This window comes from Portunus trituberculatus, chromosome 47, assembly GCF_017591435.1.
Source record: "Portunus trituberculatus isolate SZX2019 chromosome 47, ASM1759143v1, whole genome shotgun sequence".
NCBI lineage: Eukaryota > Metazoa > Arthropoda > Malacostraca > Decapoda > Portunidae > Portunus > Portunus trituberculatus.
The window spans coordinates 13,692,337-13,709,529 of NC_059301.1; the positions used below are offsets into that span (position 1 = coordinate 13,692,337).

The following is a 17,193-nucleotide window of genomic DNA, read 5'->3' on the forward strand; positions in this document are numbered from 1 at the left end:
CTAACAAAAACTAAAAAGTATCTTCACATTGACTCAAAACTTCTGTACATAAAAGCAAAACACTCTGTTATATACCCCTTAACTGTGAATTACATTATCCATAGGGCTCCTGTGAATGTGTAGGCTGGGAAAATTTCTCAGGGAAAGACTACGCATAACTGACGTAGGTAATTCAGTCTCACGTAATGCATCTTAGATAATCGTAATGATATTGTTATACCCTCTAACAGTTCACATTATTCATATGGGTCTGACGAATGTGTATCATACATATATTTTCTTGAGAAAGACTCAATCTAATCTAACGAAGTAAAAGTACATATCCAGGGTGTGCCACGTGTAGACCTGGCGACTTATGATCTTGTGTACGTACCTTCACGTTGACTTAAAAGCTCTACTCATGAGGATATAGCAATATTGTACCACACTATTATACTTCCAGGCTCGGCGGTGGTGGTGGTGTCGGCGTGGGACGCAGATGACGCCACGGACGGCAGCAACGCGCGGCTTACCTACGCCATCGAGAAGAACGTGGTGGACGAGGCATCAGGCGCCGCCATCTTCAGCGTGGAGCCTGACACGGGCCTGGTGCGGACGGCACGCTGCTGTCTCGACCGCGAGGCCACGCCCGAGTACCGCCTGCAGGTGGTGGCCGCCGACGGAGGAGGACTCAAGGGTGAGTATTCAGGAAGGATGTTAGTAACTAGAGTGGAGGATCGTTTAGATGTGGTAGAAGTATTAGTAATAATAATAATAGTATCAATAGTAGTAATAGTAGCATCATTAGTAATAGGGGGAAGAGGAGGAGTAGAAGGAGGAAGAGCAAAATCTATGGTAGATGTAGCTTTAATTATTATGAGGAGAAATTTAAGTTGATAAGGAAAAACAATTGCATGTGACAATTCGTAGGGTTTGAAGATTTTTTTTTTTCCTCAGACAAAGTCGCGTCCTTAAGCAAACATTCCGCAGTTCAATAAAAGATTTGCCCTAAATGTATAGCAGTAAAACAAATAAGCACGGAGAGAGAAACTTACACAAAATAGTTCTACAGATCCGAACACCAGAAGCAGTAACGCAATAACACAGAAAGGAAAGAAAAAAAAAAAAAAGCAAGGAAAAACATCTCAAAACATACACACAGAAATACCAAAACGAAATATTCCACGTTCAAAACAAACACAAGGACAGGAAACACCAAACACACACGCACACACACACACACACACACACACACACACACACACACACACACACACACACACACACACACACACACACACACACACACAATCAGAACCAATCTCGCACACAATCAGAGCCAATCACATACCAACCACCCATCACCACCACCACCATCACCACCACCAGCCCCACAATAACAACAACAACACCAGCAACAATAACAACAACAACAACAACAACAATAACAACAACAACAACAACAACAACAACAACAACAACAATAACAATAATAACAACAATAACAACCACGTTTCTTTATCACTTCGTAACTCCATAACAATTCAAACATCAGATTTTCTTTTTTCCTCCTATTTATTTTATTTCCACGAAGGAGTACACACACACACACACACACACACACACACACACACACACACACACACACACACACACACACACACACATACACACCAAGAGAAAAGTTATTGCTTGATTTCAGTTCTGTCTGTTTCTTTTACCTGTACAATATCACCTGCGCAATATCGTGGCCAATAACACCTTGCCCTTGTGTGTGTGTGTGTGTGTGTGTGTGTGTGTGTGTGTGTGTGTGTGTGTGTGTGTGTGTGTGAGCGCGCGCCAGTTATTGAATATTTAAATCAGTGTTGCAATCTGCATTGGAACACGCTGGTAATTCTGCCACACGTTAAGACTTGCCTCGCCGTGACAACAGCAAACACAACAACAAAATGATAATAATAAAAATAAAGATAAAAAAGAGAGTTTACGATAATTAGGGCTTGCACGCAGCTTCCAGCAAGATTTCGTTCAAAATGGAGATAATCCTTAGTGCAAACTTGATAAAAATCTGAACACATACACAGCTTTATGAAAATTATTGAGAATGTAGTAAATATTATGTAAACATTATATTCTGAATATTCTTTGCGGTCATATTCTCTCTCTCTCTCTCTCTCTCTCTCTCTCTCTCTCTCTCTCTCTCTCTCTCTCTCTCTTTCTCTCTCTCTCTTTTTCTCTCAGTCACTCAAATATTTAAACTTTTCCATATAGTATAGGAAACATTTGCAAGTTATAATGAACACCACACCAACACATCCCTTTGCAGGCACACTCAACACACTCACATCCACACGTCACTCACATGCACAGCCACACCTATAACATCCCTACACATGCCTGTCCTTTCCTTCAACACAATACTTATATAATACTTTCCAATCATTTACAGCCAAGTCAGACCACTTTCACACTGTTCTTCTATCTTCATCCTTTCTTCACTTCTTTTCAAGTTGATGAGATGATCTCCTTCCCAATGTGTCTTTACAACCAGTCTCTGGTGTCTAACACTCAAACACAGCAGTAACTTCTTATCTCCGTTTTCTTCCTCAGGCACAGGCACGGTGGTAGTGCGCGTGATGGACGAGAATGACAACCCGCCTCGTCTCGCCCGCCGTCACTGGGAGCTGGACGTGGACGAGACTCATCCCGGTGCCCCGCCGCCAAACACCACCCTGCTGGAGCTAACCGCTGCAGACAAGGACGCACGCAATGTCTTCCTGTACAGAGTGAGTGTTAGACAGAGGGGTAGAGGGAGGGTAGGAGAGGGTGACGAGTTGGTGGCCAGGGATACAAGAGGGAATGAAACAGGCAGTGGGAGAATGAAAAACTAGGCTAATGGACGGGAATGGAAGAGAGAGAGAGAGAGAGAGAGAGAGAGAGAGAGAGAGAGAGAGAGAGAGAGAGAGAGAGAAAGGAATATTGAAATAGGTGAGAGGTGAAAGAAAAACTTTAAAAAATCGTGAAAAAATTTGGTGTGATGAAGGAAAGAGTGATGGAAAGAAAGAAAGAACTCGCATCAAAGTGGAAGCGTGGGAGTTACGCGCAGTACTTCACTAAAAAATGACCAGCATGAAATAAACGAAAAGCGCAAGCGATCAGCATTTTACAGATGAAAGAAACGTTATTTTTGGAAGTGACCCCTATGAACGAACAGAGGAAATGGAGGACATGGTGTCTGCGTTTACACACACACACACACACACACACACACACACACTTCTGCCTCCCCTCCGTCAGGTGGTGCCGGGGAGCGGTCCTGGGTGGGAGAACTTCGGAATGCGCTCTGTGGGGTCCTCGGGTCAGCTGTACGCACTCAAGAGCCTCGACTATGAGGAGGAGAGTCACCGGCGAGGGTTCCGCTTCATGGTGCAAGTCACAGACCAGGTGAGTTCACAGAAGAGGAGGAGAAAGAGGAGGAGGAGGAGGAGGAGGAGGAGGAGGAGGAGGAGGAGGAGGAGGAGGAGGACGTGGAGGAAGGTGGAAGAAGATGTGGAGGAATATGGAAGACGACGTTCTCTACCAGCCTTTATCTTGATACCCAATTCTTCCTATCATAACTCATATCCTCATCACAGAAATTACTCAGACAAGTAATACCTTTTTTCTTACTTTTAAACCCTTGGGTGTGTTTTTTTTTTTAATAATGTAGTTAATGTAAGGTAATGTATTGAAATCACAGTCGCATAGGCGCATGTTGCTGTTTGAGAAGACTCTCAGTAGCTTGTAATGACACGAAATGTGCTTTCATTGTCCTCAGGGTTCCAACGGGTGGGAGGATCTCGCTCATCTCGACTCTGCCTGGGTCACCATTCATCTCAGGGATGTGAATGACAACCCTCCTATGTTCTCCCGCCCGCACGCCCATGTCACGGTGCGGGAAGACACTAGTCCAGGCACCCTGCTGGCAGCGATGTCAGCCCGTGACCCGGACATGGTGAGCGGATTTGGGGAGCCGTTGGTGAGGGTGGGTGGTGGTGTGAAGAGGAGGGCGTCAGGGTGTGGGCCGTTGTGAGTGACAGAAAACAAGGATAGCTTTCTTCCTGCAATGTTATGAAGCTTACTATTATCCAATAACTGTCCAGCTTTGATTTTCAGAGTTGGCAATTTGTTGACTTGAACGTGATGTAATTGACAATACAGCGTATAAAGTAAAGTAAGGCAGAGACTCGTTGGTCACCCACACGTAGTCTGCAGGGCGGCGGAGGTGTGTCACTCTCTGTACTGATGAGTCACGTGCTCTCCCTTCTTGTTTGTCCCTCACATGTGGTCTGCAGGACGACGGAGGCCCTTCACTGTCTGTACTGTTGCGTCATATGCTCCCCGTTCCTATCTCGTCTCGCCTTACCGAGCTGCGTCACTGAAACTAACCATCATTCTACCCGCGCTCCTACAGGGTGGGCTGGAAGGTGTGGATTACAGGCTGGAGGGAGGCTGGGGGGCCCTCGCGGTGGATGCTGACGGCGGCATCACTCTGAAGAGACAACTAGACCGTGAGGCTCCGGGGGGCGACGCAGGGGAGGCGCTGCTTGTGGCCGTGGACCGTGGTCGCCCTCCGCTGTCCGCCACTGCCACACTCACCATCACCGTCACCGATGTCAACGACTGCCCGCCGCTCCTTCTGCCGCCTACCACTCTGCACGTGACGGAGGGCGGCCCACCCACCCGCCTGGGCGTCCTCAGGGTGACAGACCCCGACGTGTGGGCGCTGGGCCACGGGCCACCCTTCACGCTGTCCCTGGCGCCCTCAAACCCCGCCCATGTCTTCTCCCTCGTCAAGCTGAAGTTTGACCCACGTAAGTATGTCTATAGTAGGCTAGGTACGAGAGAGAGAGAGAGAGAGAGAGAGAGAGAGAGAGAGAGAGAGAGAGAGAGAGAGAGAGAGTATGATATCCGTGTGTTATGAGTCTACGAAAATATCACTCTTCGTTGGTGTCCAGTCTAACCAAACGTACTAATCACTACACTGTTTCTGTCTAGTGAGTTTTCACCTGTTGTTGTTGGCAGTTCCTCGCGCATCAGATATCACGTCATTTTACGTTTCCAAGTTGAAATTATGCAGTGTGTTCCTGGCCGAGGCAATTAGTACTTGTTGAATGAGTGGTACGTCCGATATATGGCGCAGACAGACAGACAGACATACAGACAAAGAATAACAGAGACAGACAGACAAAAAAATAAACATTATGGAATACTGGTGGACAGGCAGACGGACAGAAAACGTAAATATAGACGAGAAAGAGAAGAGAGAGAGAGAGAGAGAGAGAGAGAGAGAGAGAGAGAGAGAGAGAGAGAGAGAGAGAGAGAGAGAGAAAGCCCCATCACTATAGACTTGAATATAAACTAGCCCCTGAACTTTAACAAAACTTCTCAACAAATTGTCAGTCACATTCAGACTCAAGAGATTAATTGCAAAGGCTCGGACAGACTGACGCGTGCTGAAACCCTAGTCTCTCATTTTCTTCCGTGTTACTCTCTCTCTCTTTCAAATCCATGCTTGCTCGTGTACTAGTATTAAACTCCGTATTTTTCCATCTATGTTCTTTTTTCATTACCGACACATCACTCGCCAGGCCTGGACAGCGGACGCGGCGGAGCGGAGCTGTGGACGGCGGGCGCTGTGGATCGGGAGCAGCACCGTCAGCTGAGTGTGGCGGTGCAGGTGTCTGACGCTCAGGGCCTGTCCGCCACCCACCGCCTCACCGTGTTGGTGGACGACCTCAACGACAACCCCATGAAGCCCGCAACCAAGGCCGTCTACCTGTGGAAGACCCAGGTGAGGCCTTTGTTAGGAGCGGAAAATGGGACATTAGACCAAATTAAAGACACTGAAGAAACTATATACGAGTAGAACATTAAATATCAGTGTAAAACTTGAATAAAGGATAAAGAGAGATACAGGAAAAAATAAAGGAGACTATGCAGGGAGAAGAGGGAGGAAACTCACTATCATATATTCCCTGAATTTTACTACTACTACTGCTACTACTACTACTACTATTACTACTACTTCTACTACTACTACTGCTACTACTACTACTACTACTACTACTACTACTACTACTACTACTACTACTACTACTACTACTACTACTACTACTACTACTACTACTACTACTACTACTACTACTACAACAACAACAACAACAACTACTACTACTACTACTATTTATCTATCTATGTATGTATGTCTCTATCTATCTATCTATTTATCTATTTATTCAATTTCATGTATGTATGTATGTACCCATGTATCCTTCTACCTATCAATCTATTAATCTATCTTCAAAGCGTAATATAACAAACAGTACACCTGCTTCAGCCAGTCTCTTCCCTCCACTGGATTTCACTAAGTACTCTCCTCGCCACCCTTTGAGTCTCTTTGAAGAAACTGCCTGGCGTGGAGATGACGAGCATCAAGTCACTAACTATTTCATTCCATCGCTGAAGACAAAGGACGTTAATATCACACACGAGCAACAAAGACACCGAGTGGAGGAGCGAGAGCCTGTAAAGAGTAAAGTACTTTCATGTTCCTCTCGCCTTATCTCCCTCTCTCTGTTTCTCACAACGTCATGGTTTGTTTCAGATAGTATCTTTATATGTTGTTCTTTATCATTAGTATTTCGTTTCCTAGAGGATGTAGTTCCAGGGAAGTGTGACACGATCACCATCAGATGACATCCTCCTGAGATCACCGAGTCCTCGCAGTAAAGTACATAAAAGATGACAACGTGCGACTCAGTACGACCCACTGTGTTTTTCCTCTTCAGAGTGGCGGGTCTGAGGCGCCGCTGGGGCGAGTTTTCGTAGATGATCCTGACGACTGGGACCTCGCAGACAAAGAGTTCCAGTGGGCGGGTGATCCCCACCCACTATTCACACTGCACCCACGCGACGGCACCATCTTCGCCTCCAGCCAAGTCCGGGAGGGCAGGTAAGGCGGGGTCAGGTGGTGTTGTTGCCATGTCATGCCAAGATAATGCAGAGTCAGTATTCAGAAACGTTTTACTTTCTCACCATGACTATTTTTTTTAAGACCAAGACGATTCGATTCCTCCTGTTAATTAATATAGAAACATTGCTAAACACTCGCTAGAGCCATAAGAAACAAACAAACCTATAAACACGTGTAACTTCAACTAGAGCCTTTTGAAAGTAGTGGAGGTGCGGCACAAAAGCGTTTCAGAATACTGTACAGAGTTTGCAAACCCGGCACATCTAGTTACGATCACTATTCTTTTACTGTTTCCTCCTTCCATGTAGGTGGCGCAGCAAATCTCATCCAGCTCTCCTCGTGCATTGTGTCTTCTCCAGATGTCACCACTCTACTCATTTCCACTTAATCTCTCTCTCTCTCTCTCTCTCTCTCTCTCTCTCTCTCTCTCTCTCTCTCTCTCTCTCTCTCTCTCTCTCTCTCTCTCTTCGATTTTCCTCCTCCATTATGCTCGTCTACAGTTTTGATGCTGAAATGACTCCAGACACGCACCAACACCTATTTCATGACATCTCTAGTCTTAAACTCATTCTTGCTTCTTTACTGTTCTTTTCGGGAGTTACAATACTCAGACATTTTCCCGTAACGGTTTTATTTATTTATTAGTGTACTTATTTTGGCCTGCCTTCCTTTTTCACTATAAAAAATCACCATTACATCACTCGTGCCATGTGTCACTTGCCAGCACAGCCAAATGCAATGATTAGGTCGTTTTTGACATTGTATATTCTATCAGTATGTTTTAGAAGGTAATTCATAGTAACGAGAGGCTTTTTTTTGACCTTGTAATTGTTAATATTGCAATGGCGAGCGATCTTTCACATGGAACAAAGTAAGCGTGTTTTGTATTAATTCTTCCATGAAAGGCATTGATTTTGTATCCCATGGGAGTTTGGAAGTAGTGATATTTTCAATCTATATAGCGTCCCCTCCGCCCCATTAACTTATGCACTGTACCTGCAATATAGCTTTCATTATACGTAACTTGCCACGCTCACATTCACAGAAGTGTTTGTCATTTTATCTATTTTTTTTTTTTTCCATCAGTTTTAGGATATATTTTCTCCTGGTTTATGAAAGGCACGGACAGATATTCTCTCTCTCTCTCTCTCTCTCTCTCTCTCTCTCTCTCTCACACACACACACACACACACATTCCCTTATCTTTTCGTCCCTCCATCTCTCCTTTCCTCTCTCCCTCCCTCCCTCCCTCTCTTCTTGCTAGCCACACCATTATCCACTCATCCCTCCCTCCCTTCTTGCTAGCCACACCATTATCAACCCATCCCTTCCTCCCTCCCTCCTCCCTCCCTCCCTCCAACACCCACCCCCAACTGCACGTGCCTCCCAAGAGTAATGGACAGAATTCCCGGGAAAGGTAATGAGGGAGATAATTATGATTACCTTAAAATTCTGTTTTGATAATCCTCTGTGGCCGCAGCTGTGTAGCATTAACGTAACGCTAATCAAATTATCTCCTCTCTCTCTCTCTCTCTCTCTCTCTCTCTCTCTCTCGTTCCTTATGCACTTTTCTCCTGGCTTAATTGGATTTGGATCAGGTTATTATTAGTTTGGCTCCACTTTGCTGTTGTATATTTGTGGGTTTTGTTCTCTTTTTTCATCATTTTCTCCTTTCCTTTTATTTATTGTATTTGGTCTTGCTTTTTTTCTGGTTGCTCTTCTTGTTCTGTTCGTTTTGTTCCTCTTCATATTTCTTCTTTCCTGTTTTGATATATATGCTTTAGTTCCAATCCTAATATAATACTTTCTTTATTTTCTTTTCATTATTTGTTTGCTTTCCATTTGTCTTCCTCTTTCTCTTCTGTACCTTCATCTTTTTCTCCCGTTACTCAATTCGCAATCCTTCCATCTTTCATTATTCTTCCTATTCAGAGCGTTCGTGTCTCTTTTTCCATTTATTTTTTTCTCAACTTATTAACCTTTTCTTTCCTCCCTTCCCTCATTATTCCATTTGTCTTCCTATTCCATTTGTCTTCCTCCAAATTCTTTTAACTTCACAATGTACCTATTTCATAACTCCTCTTCCACCTCCCGTCTGATTTCCTCCTTCATTGTCTCCCCACTCCATACATCTTAACGGTATTTTTTTTTTTCATTTACATTCTTTTCCAACTCCTCTTCCTTCTCTCATCTGTCCATCTTTCCCCCTCATTCTGGACCATATCTAAAAACACCAGTGTTGCACCTCCTTTATTTCAAAAGGCTCTAGTTCAAGCTGCACAGGTTTCTAAGGATGTTCTTTTTTGGTTGTAATGGCAAGTTAACTTTCTTGAGAACCCAACAGATCATCTCTGTACCCTAAAAAATAGTTTTGGCAATGGAACAAAGTGTTTTTCAGTACGTATTGGCCTCTGCTTTCCTATTCTATCCCTCCAAATCTCTCTCTCTCTCTCTCTCTCTCTCTCTCTCTCTCTCTCTCTCTCTCTCTCTCTCTCTCTCTCTCTCTCTCTCTCTCTCTCTCTCTCTCTCTCTCTCTCTCTCTCTCTCTCTCTCTCTCTCTCTCTCCTAACTCATCTCACCTTGTTGGCTTTTCTTCTCACTGTCAGGTATGAGCTGCAGTTCTCCGTCAGTGACAGGGCATGGCGGCAGCGAGGCGTGATGGCCAACGTGACAGTATCGGTGCGTCTCCTGACCCCTGAGGCCCTCGCCCATGCCGCGCCCCTCGCCCTCGCACCCACCACGCCCGCTGACCTCACGCGTGGTTGGTCCCCAGCGGTATGTTCTTTCTTAATTTGGTAGTACGTAATTTACAGTCAGACATGAAAATGGGTGAAGATGGCCGGGCTAGGGGAAGAAGTAAAGGAAGGCGAGTTGTGGGAGGAACTCTTCCCGTCAGGGCGGCGATAGTAAGTAGAGTAGAGGAAGCAATTCCTTCTACCTTCCCTTTCATTCCTATTATGCTTTCCTTACTAAAGCAAGATTAATAAGTATTCTCAATCCTTCATCCCTTTTACTGATGAACTCATATGGAATTCCCTGCTGGCTTCTGTATTTTTCCTTACCTGTGACCTGAACTATTCCAAAGGGAAATAATTCTTTTGACTACTCCTTTACGAATAACACCTTCAGCGGATCTTTTTTATTCACCTCTTTGTTGCCCTTGATCAGAGTCCTACTTAGACAATAAAAGTATGTAAGGGACTCTCTTTCTTACAGAAGGGCGGGGGAGGACTCGGCTCTCTTCTGAGGGCGGTGTTGAAGGTTCTCGATGAGCCGGGCAGTGACGTGGAGGTAGTGAGTGTGTACGGCGGTTGTGGCTACCCTGATGGCTCCCCTGCCGCGTCTCCCACCGCCACACCTCCTGCCTCTCCTTCTATTACGCCTCCTGCCATACTTCACGTCACGCCCTCCACCTGCGTGTGGGTGAGCGTGAAGGACGCAGAGGGAAGCTTCATGAGCCCTGTGAAACTTCAGGGTTTCCTTGCTCTCCACGCTAACCAGGTCTGTCACACACACACACACACACACACACTCTCTCTCTCTCTCTCTCTCTCTCTCTCTCTCTCTCTCTCTCTCTCTCTCTCTCTCTCTCCAATATTGGCTGTATTGCAGGGAACACGCGCCGACTGATAGTCATATTCATTCACTTCCACATGGTTGTCTAAATGCGACGTGAAGCTGGTTAAATATTTACCTTGCTTGTTCAACACACAACTTGATTGCATGTTTCATAGCATGTTGACATCCGTATGTGTGTGTGTGTGTGTGTGTGTGTGTGTGTGTGTGTGTGTGTGTGTGTGTGTCATCCACAGCTGGAGGCAGCCACTAACCTCACAGTGGTGGTGGACGACTTCTCCCCCGCCACGACCAAGCAGCCCCACCGCCACGAGCCCCACACTGGCCACCATGACGACCTCAGCCTCCACTCCGCAGCCTCCCTCGCCTCCACCAGACTCCCGCTACAAGTAGGCCATCACACACACACACACACACACACACACACACACACACACACACACACACACTTAAGACATTTCAATAAGTAAATGGCATAAACCAAAGTAGTGACGTGTCCTTTAAGCCCCACCTCCCTTCTCAAACCCACTCCCTCCTTGTTTCTACATTCATCTCATCCTATCACTATTACTTCCAGATAAGCTTCCCGCTCCCCCGCCTCTCTCTCTCTCTCTCTCTCTCTCTCTCTCTCTCTCTCTCTCTCTCTCTCTCTCTCTCTCTTCTCTGAAGCAGTTCCAGCCAATGACAGCTGCCACGAAAAAAGGATGACAGATGTCACTTTTGTTATTGGAAAACTGTTGTCTGTACATGTCATGTGTCTTTTCTTTAGGTGGTTGACACAAACGCCACGGCTCTGGTCACGCCGCGCCTCACCCGCGTACACTCCTGCCATTCCTATTCCCACACCCGCGACCAGGAGGACTGCACACCCACCTCCTGTCTCAATGGCGGCCGCTGCATCAGATCCCAAGAGGGCTATAATAGGTTTGTGTGTGTGTGTGTGTGTGTGTGTGTGTGTGTGTGTGTATGTGCGCGTGCGTGCGCGCGTGTGTGCGTATGTTCATGCCTGCTACAGGTGGTCTGTGCTGCCTCAGGTGCGTGTGTCCAGGGGAGGCGTCGCCGCCCCAGTGCAAGGTGCTGAGTCGCACATTCTGGGGTTCTGGGTGGGCATGGCTGCCCCCGCTGCCGCCCTGCCTCCCTGTCACTTTGTCGCTGCGCTTCCTCACTCGCCATGCCAACGCCCTTCTACTCTACACTGGCCCCTTGGCACCCACGCCCCGCCACGCCAAGCCCGCACCCATGTTGGCCCTACAACTGAAGAACGGGCGACTTCAGCTACTGCTGGAGGGCGAAGGCGGCTCCCTCAGGCTGCAGGTGAACAGCCTCCTGCATGACGGCCAGTGGCACACCTTGCACTTGTCCCTGGATGCTAAGGTGAGATGGAGGGTACTCAGGCAACCTCACAGACAAGCAGACTGAAAAGAAACACAAGTCACATCTTTCACTTATCCACAGGAAGTGGTGGTGATGGTGGACCTGTGTGGGCAAGGCTGGAAGGATGGAGCTCAGGATGACACCCACTGCCTGGCTCGAGCAAGCTGGCCCACGCCTAGGGACGGCGGCGCTTGGCTGGGCTCCGTACCTATGCAAATAGGCGGCCTGGCTCATCCACCGCCCCGTCCCGAGGACCACGGCTGGCGGGAGGCGCCGGTCCACCACCACTTAACGGGCTGCCTCGCCCACCTCATTATCAACACGCAGGTGAGTCAGTGGTGCACACGACACACTCACGTCGCTGCCAGTGGATGTTGTGGTGGCATGGTCACGTCCTGCGCTGATGATCGTTCCCCGTGGTCTTATTACAGGCGGTGGACTTGGGTGAGCCGGTGTACAGCCACGCCAGCACAGGCGGCTGCCGCCCGCAGAGCTTAGCCTGTTCCAGCCATCACGGTGGGTGTGGACTCCGGGGGCGTTGTGTGGGTGGCCTCAGGCACCCGAGATGTGAATGTGACACTGGGTGGACGGGGCCTGGGTGCGCGACGCCCACCGTGCCTGCGCACTTAGGGGCTGCATCCTACATGAAGGTGGCACTGTCCTTCACGCCAGGGGAGCGTGCGGTGCGGATGCAGGTTCGGGTGAGGCTGCGAGGGTCTCGAAGTGGTTTGCTGCTGCAGCTGGCCGCTCACCACCGCGCCGCCTCGCTCACCCTCCACGTGAGTCCCCTACTCGCTCTTCATGCTTCCCGTACTCCCGCGTCTCGACCGCCATCCCTCCCGCTCATCCTCCCTGCCTGACTCACCCACCACTTTACCTCAATCATCTCTCCTCGTGACATGTAATTATCTTTTTTCCACCACCACCACCACTAAATGTGTCATGGTTCCTACCTGTTGTACATTATTCTTAAGTACAATACATCCACAGCCAATATTCCGGACAGCGAAACCTGAGCCTGAGCTGCCTATTGGCTGGGATCACAATAATAAATGCTTTAGTCTGCGGGGAAGAACACGTCACTTACTAGTCGGGTACCAGCTGTTAGAGGCGAGTCTTGTGTGCTGATAAATAGAACTTTTATCCTTTCACTAAGGGTCCCTTTCTGAACAGCAGATGTTCTGTCGTCCGAAATTTTGGATGTGGGATGTATTCATATCAAGATTCATAATTTTTACTCTGTAGAACAGTTGCAGGCGAGCGTGGCGTGCGTGTCTGTGTCGGGGGCGGGGTGGGCTGCCCGGAGTGCCTGCGTGGAGCGCCATCCCTTGGGGGATGGCGCCTGGCATACCGTGGTGGCGGAGCGGCACGGCCACAATCTGCTAGTGAGCGTGGATGACGGAGACGGCTGGCGGCGCAACGAGACCCTGGCGTCCCTGACAACCCCTGCTCTGTTGAGGTCGCCGCCACCCCTCGTGGTAGACAAGCACGACGGCGTGACGGTGGGCGGCCTGCCGGAGTTCGTGGGCGTGGATCTCGTGACGGTGCATGACGACCTGAGAGACAGTGAGTGTCGTCTCGGTGTCTTGTTGCCGCAGCACTCTCGCTCTCATTATGACTCGCACAATCTTTTACCCTCGCTGTGACTCACCCGCTGCCCTCTGAGAAATGACGTGGTTGTGTGTGAAACTATACATACTTTGTTGCTTTGCTTTTCGTTTCTTATATACTATTTCCTCTTCTTATTCATGATTTATCTATTTCACTTGGTGTGAGTACCAAATTCTAATGTCCTAGACTCATACCACTTCTCCTCCAAGCCTGTCTGGATGACCTGAGAGTGTCGGGTCATCCTCTGCCGCTGTCTCCCGCCATCAACGGCACCAGCTGGGGCCAGGTGACCACCTTGGAGCAGCTGACCCAGGGTTGCCACCCGGCGACAGACCCTTGTGTCAACACCACTTGCAAGCCGCCGTTGTCCTGCCATGCTGCTTGGGATCAACCCGCCTGCAGGTCAGCTGCTTCTCCCTGCCACTTTGCCTCACCACAAGTAGCTAGTGCAAGCTAAAGAATAAATGTTATAATGCTATCCCTTAGTAATGCAGACACGCCGCACGTGCCTTAATAGAAACAAAGCCTAACTAACATGAAAGGACTGCGTGTTAGCTGTGGTCCGGGCCAGCGGCTGGAGGGCGGAGCTTGCGAGGACGTGGACGAGTGTCTGTGGCGGCCATGCTTTCATGGGGGCTCTTGCCTCAACCAACGACCTGGCTTCCTTTGCGTGTGTGGGCCAGACTACTTGGGCGACCATTGCCAGTGGGCTAAGTTAGTCCCGGAGGGTTACCCTCTGGCAGCCCCCGCAGCTATTGCCGCCATCACAGTCTCTGTTTTCGTTCTGGGTAAATAAATACTGAGCAAATTCGTGCATTAACATATGAGCACCTTTGTAGGTAACTGTCTTCTCTTATACAGTTTGGTTTTTGCATTAGTTTTACATAACTCTCGCCTTGCCAGTCCGCCATCCTTCGCTCAACGAATCCTTTGCAGCGGTGCTGGGCGTGGTGGTGGCGCGGGCTGCTCTGGGACGCCGCCGCATACGAATAGTTCGAGGTATGCAGTCAGGAGTGGAGAAAGATTCTGTGGCTGGTGGCGCAGGGAGGACAGAGGCTGAGGAGGGCACCGATGACACAATGCTGGAGCTGCTAAGGCTGAAAGTGTCGGGGGATTCCCCTGAACACCGAGGTGGAGGTGAGACGAGACAAAGAGAGTGAGTCTTGTGAACCTTTAACAAATGTTCAGATCCGCGGATCTGTCACTTGCTGCGCTTTTTTCTTTCAGTCAGTTTATGAATAATTTCTTGCTCTGTCCCAAGCCTCAGTGGTGGCGAGCATCGAGGGGGGCGTCAGGGGTGGTGGCAGTAGTGGTGGGGGCGTCATCCACGTGGTGACGACAATGGCTCAGCAGATCTCACCGCCAAGCCCAGCGGTGCTCCCGTCACAGGGCAGCGTCAACGCATACACCTGTGAAGGAAACAAGTCTTCCACGCTGCCAGGTAAGGAAGATACTTGTAAGTAATTACTACTGACTAATTGCTAACAAAACATAAACAAAACCTTTATCGACTGACAAGTTTTCCTCCTCCTCCTCCTCCTCCTCCTCCTGCCACTACTACTAATAGTAGTACTACTATGTTGTACCAGGCACTGTCTTCTTTCCAGACTGACCTCATGACTGCCTCTCTCTCCCCGCCCCGTCCCAAGCACTTCCCGTCCGTTACACAGAGGAGGGATGCGGCCAGGCCTCCCTCTCGCCCCCCTACATCTCTGAGCTCTAGCTGCCCCGTCGAGGCAGAGAACACTTGATTCGTATTAAGTAAGTGGTATCCTGTTGTTCTCTCTCTCTCTCTCTCTCTCTCTCTCTCTCTCTCTCTCTCTCTCTCTCTCTTGCAATACACCTTTACCTCCTTTCTTTTATCTTAACACGGCAGTGAACAATATGGGACCAGCTGACCACGTAAATTTGCAAGTGAAAGAGATGGAACAGAAGTAGCGTCATGTATGTATTTACCTAATTGTATTTACCTAATTGTAACATACGGGAAAAGAGCTATGCTCGTGTTGTCCCGTCTCCATATCTATTAATGTCCAGCTTTTTCTTAAAATCATGAATATTCCTTGCGTTGACCACTTCCACGTCTAAACTATTCCATGCTTCCACCCTTCTATGAGGGAAGCTATATTTTTTCACATCTCTCCTATAAGTGGCCATTTTTAGTTTTTTCCCATGCCCTCTCGACATTCTTTCATTCCACATACACAGATCTTCCCTATCCATTTTTTCCATGCCAATCATCACTCTGTATATTGCTATCAGGTCTCCCTTTCTCTTCTGTTTTCCAGGGTCGGAAGTTGCATTCTTTTCAGTCTGTCTTCATAAGTCAAATCTCTTAAGTCAGGCACCATTTTTGTTGCAGCCCTCTGTACTTTCTCTAGTTTCCTTATGTGTTTCTTTAAGTTCGGAGCCCACTGTATTGTTGCATATTCAAGCCTCGGTCTTATCATTGCAGTAATTATTTTCTTCATCATTTCTTCATCTAAATATACGAACGCCACTCTTATGTTCCTCAATAAGTTCAATACTTCTCCAATTATTTTGTTTATATGTCTCTCTGGCGATAGGTCATTGGTAATTGTCACCCCAAGGTCTTTTTCTTCATGACTGGTTTTATGTCTTCATTTCCTATCTTGTACATACTCCTGATTCTTCTTTCACTCTTGCCAAACTCTATTTTCTTGCATTTTGTCGTGTTGAACTCCATTTGCCATGTACAGCTCCATTTCCATATTCTGTCCAAGTCTTCCTGGAGTAGTTCGCAATCTTTGTCACATCTCACTTTTCTTAACAATTTTGCATCGTCTGCAAATAGGCTCACATAACTGGACACCCCATCCACCATGTCATTTATGTAGACCGCAAACATTACTGGTGCCAACACTGATCCCTGTGGAACTCCACTCTCCACCAAGCCCCATTCTGATGGTCTGTCCTTAATTATTGTTCTCATTTCTCTTCCTACCAAAAGTCTTCCATCCATTTTAGTAAACTGCCATGCACTCCTCCTACCATTTCAAGTTTCCAGATCAGTCTCCGGTGTGGTACCTTATCAAAGGCCTTTTTTAAATCCAGATATATTCCATCAGCCCAACCATCTCTTTCCTGTATTACATCTATCACCCTCGAATAGTAACATATCAGGTTTGTCGTGCATGAACGCCCTTTTCTAAAACCAAATTGACACTCACAAAGTATGTCATTTTTCTCCAAGAAGTCTGTCCATCTATTCTTCACCACCCTCTCACACATCTTAGCTACCACACTTGTAAGTGACACTGGTCTATAGTTCAATGGGTCTCTCTTACCTGATTTATAGATTGGGACAATGTTAGCTCTTTTCCAGTCTTGGGGCACTACACCTTCCCTTAATGAGGCATCAATTACTTCACAAACTTTTTCTGCCAGTTGCTCCCTGCATTCTCTTAAAATCCATCCTGATACCCCATCAGGTCCCACAGCTTTTCTCACTTCTAAACTCCCCATCATATTCTTGATCTCCTCCACAGTTACTTGAAACTCCTTCATAATCCCTTTCTGTTCCATTACCAGTGGTTTGTCAAAAGCAGTCTCCTTTGTGAATACCTTCCGAAAGCATCCATTCATAGCCTCTGCCATTTCCCTGGGATCTTCACTGC

The 17,193-nt window shown here is 47.6% G+C and overlaps 1 protein-coding gene across 3 annotated transcripts in view; it reads left to right on the plus strand.

Moving 5' to 3' along the window:
- The window catches only part of LOC123520726 (putative neural-cadherin 2), a 174,748-nt gene that overhangs the window by 135,877 nt on the left and 21,678 nt on the right, over nt 1-17,193 (plus strand). For 2 of the 3 annotated variants that reach the window (XM_045283278.1, XM_045283279.1), the window contains exons 7-26: nt 443-676; nt 2,590-2,765; nt 3,277-3,423; nt 3,797-3,973; nt 4,433-4,832; nt 5,610-5,812; nt 6,810-6,973; nt 9,601-9,769; nt 10,211-10,495; nt 10,807-10,959; nt 11,340-11,494; nt 11,605-11,944; nt 12,026-12,271; nt 12,376-12,723; nt 13,195-13,510; nt 13,765-13,957; nt 14,111-14,343; nt 14,492-14,692; nt 14,817-14,996; nt 15,163-15,316. In XM_045283278.1, coding sequence (XP_045139213.1) covers nt 443-676; nt 2,590-2,765; nt 3,277-3,423; nt 3,797-3,973; nt 4,433-4,832; nt 5,610-5,812; nt 6,810-6,973; nt 9,601-9,769; nt 10,211-10,495; nt 10,807-10,959; nt 11,340-11,494; nt 11,605-11,944; nt 12,026-12,271; nt 12,376-12,723; nt 13,195-13,510; nt 13,765-13,957; nt 14,111-14,343; nt 14,492-14,692; nt 14,817-14,996; nt 15,163-15,167 — 4,325 coding nt within the window. In that variant the 3' untranslated portion in view covers nt 15,168-15,316. Of the gene's footprint in view, nt 1-442; nt 677-2,589; nt 2,766-3,276; nt 3,424-3,796; nt 3,974-4,432; nt 4,833-5,609; nt 5,813-6,809; nt 6,974-9,600; nt 9,770-10,210; nt 10,496-10,806; nt 10,960-11,339; nt 11,495-11,604; nt 11,945-12,025; nt 12,272-12,375; nt 12,724-13,194; nt 13,511-13,764; nt 13,958-14,110; nt 14,344-14,491; nt 14,693-14,816; nt 14,997-15,162; nt 15,317-17,193 lie in introns of those variants that run through there. The other variant, XM_045283281.1, reaches the window with a different exon arrangement.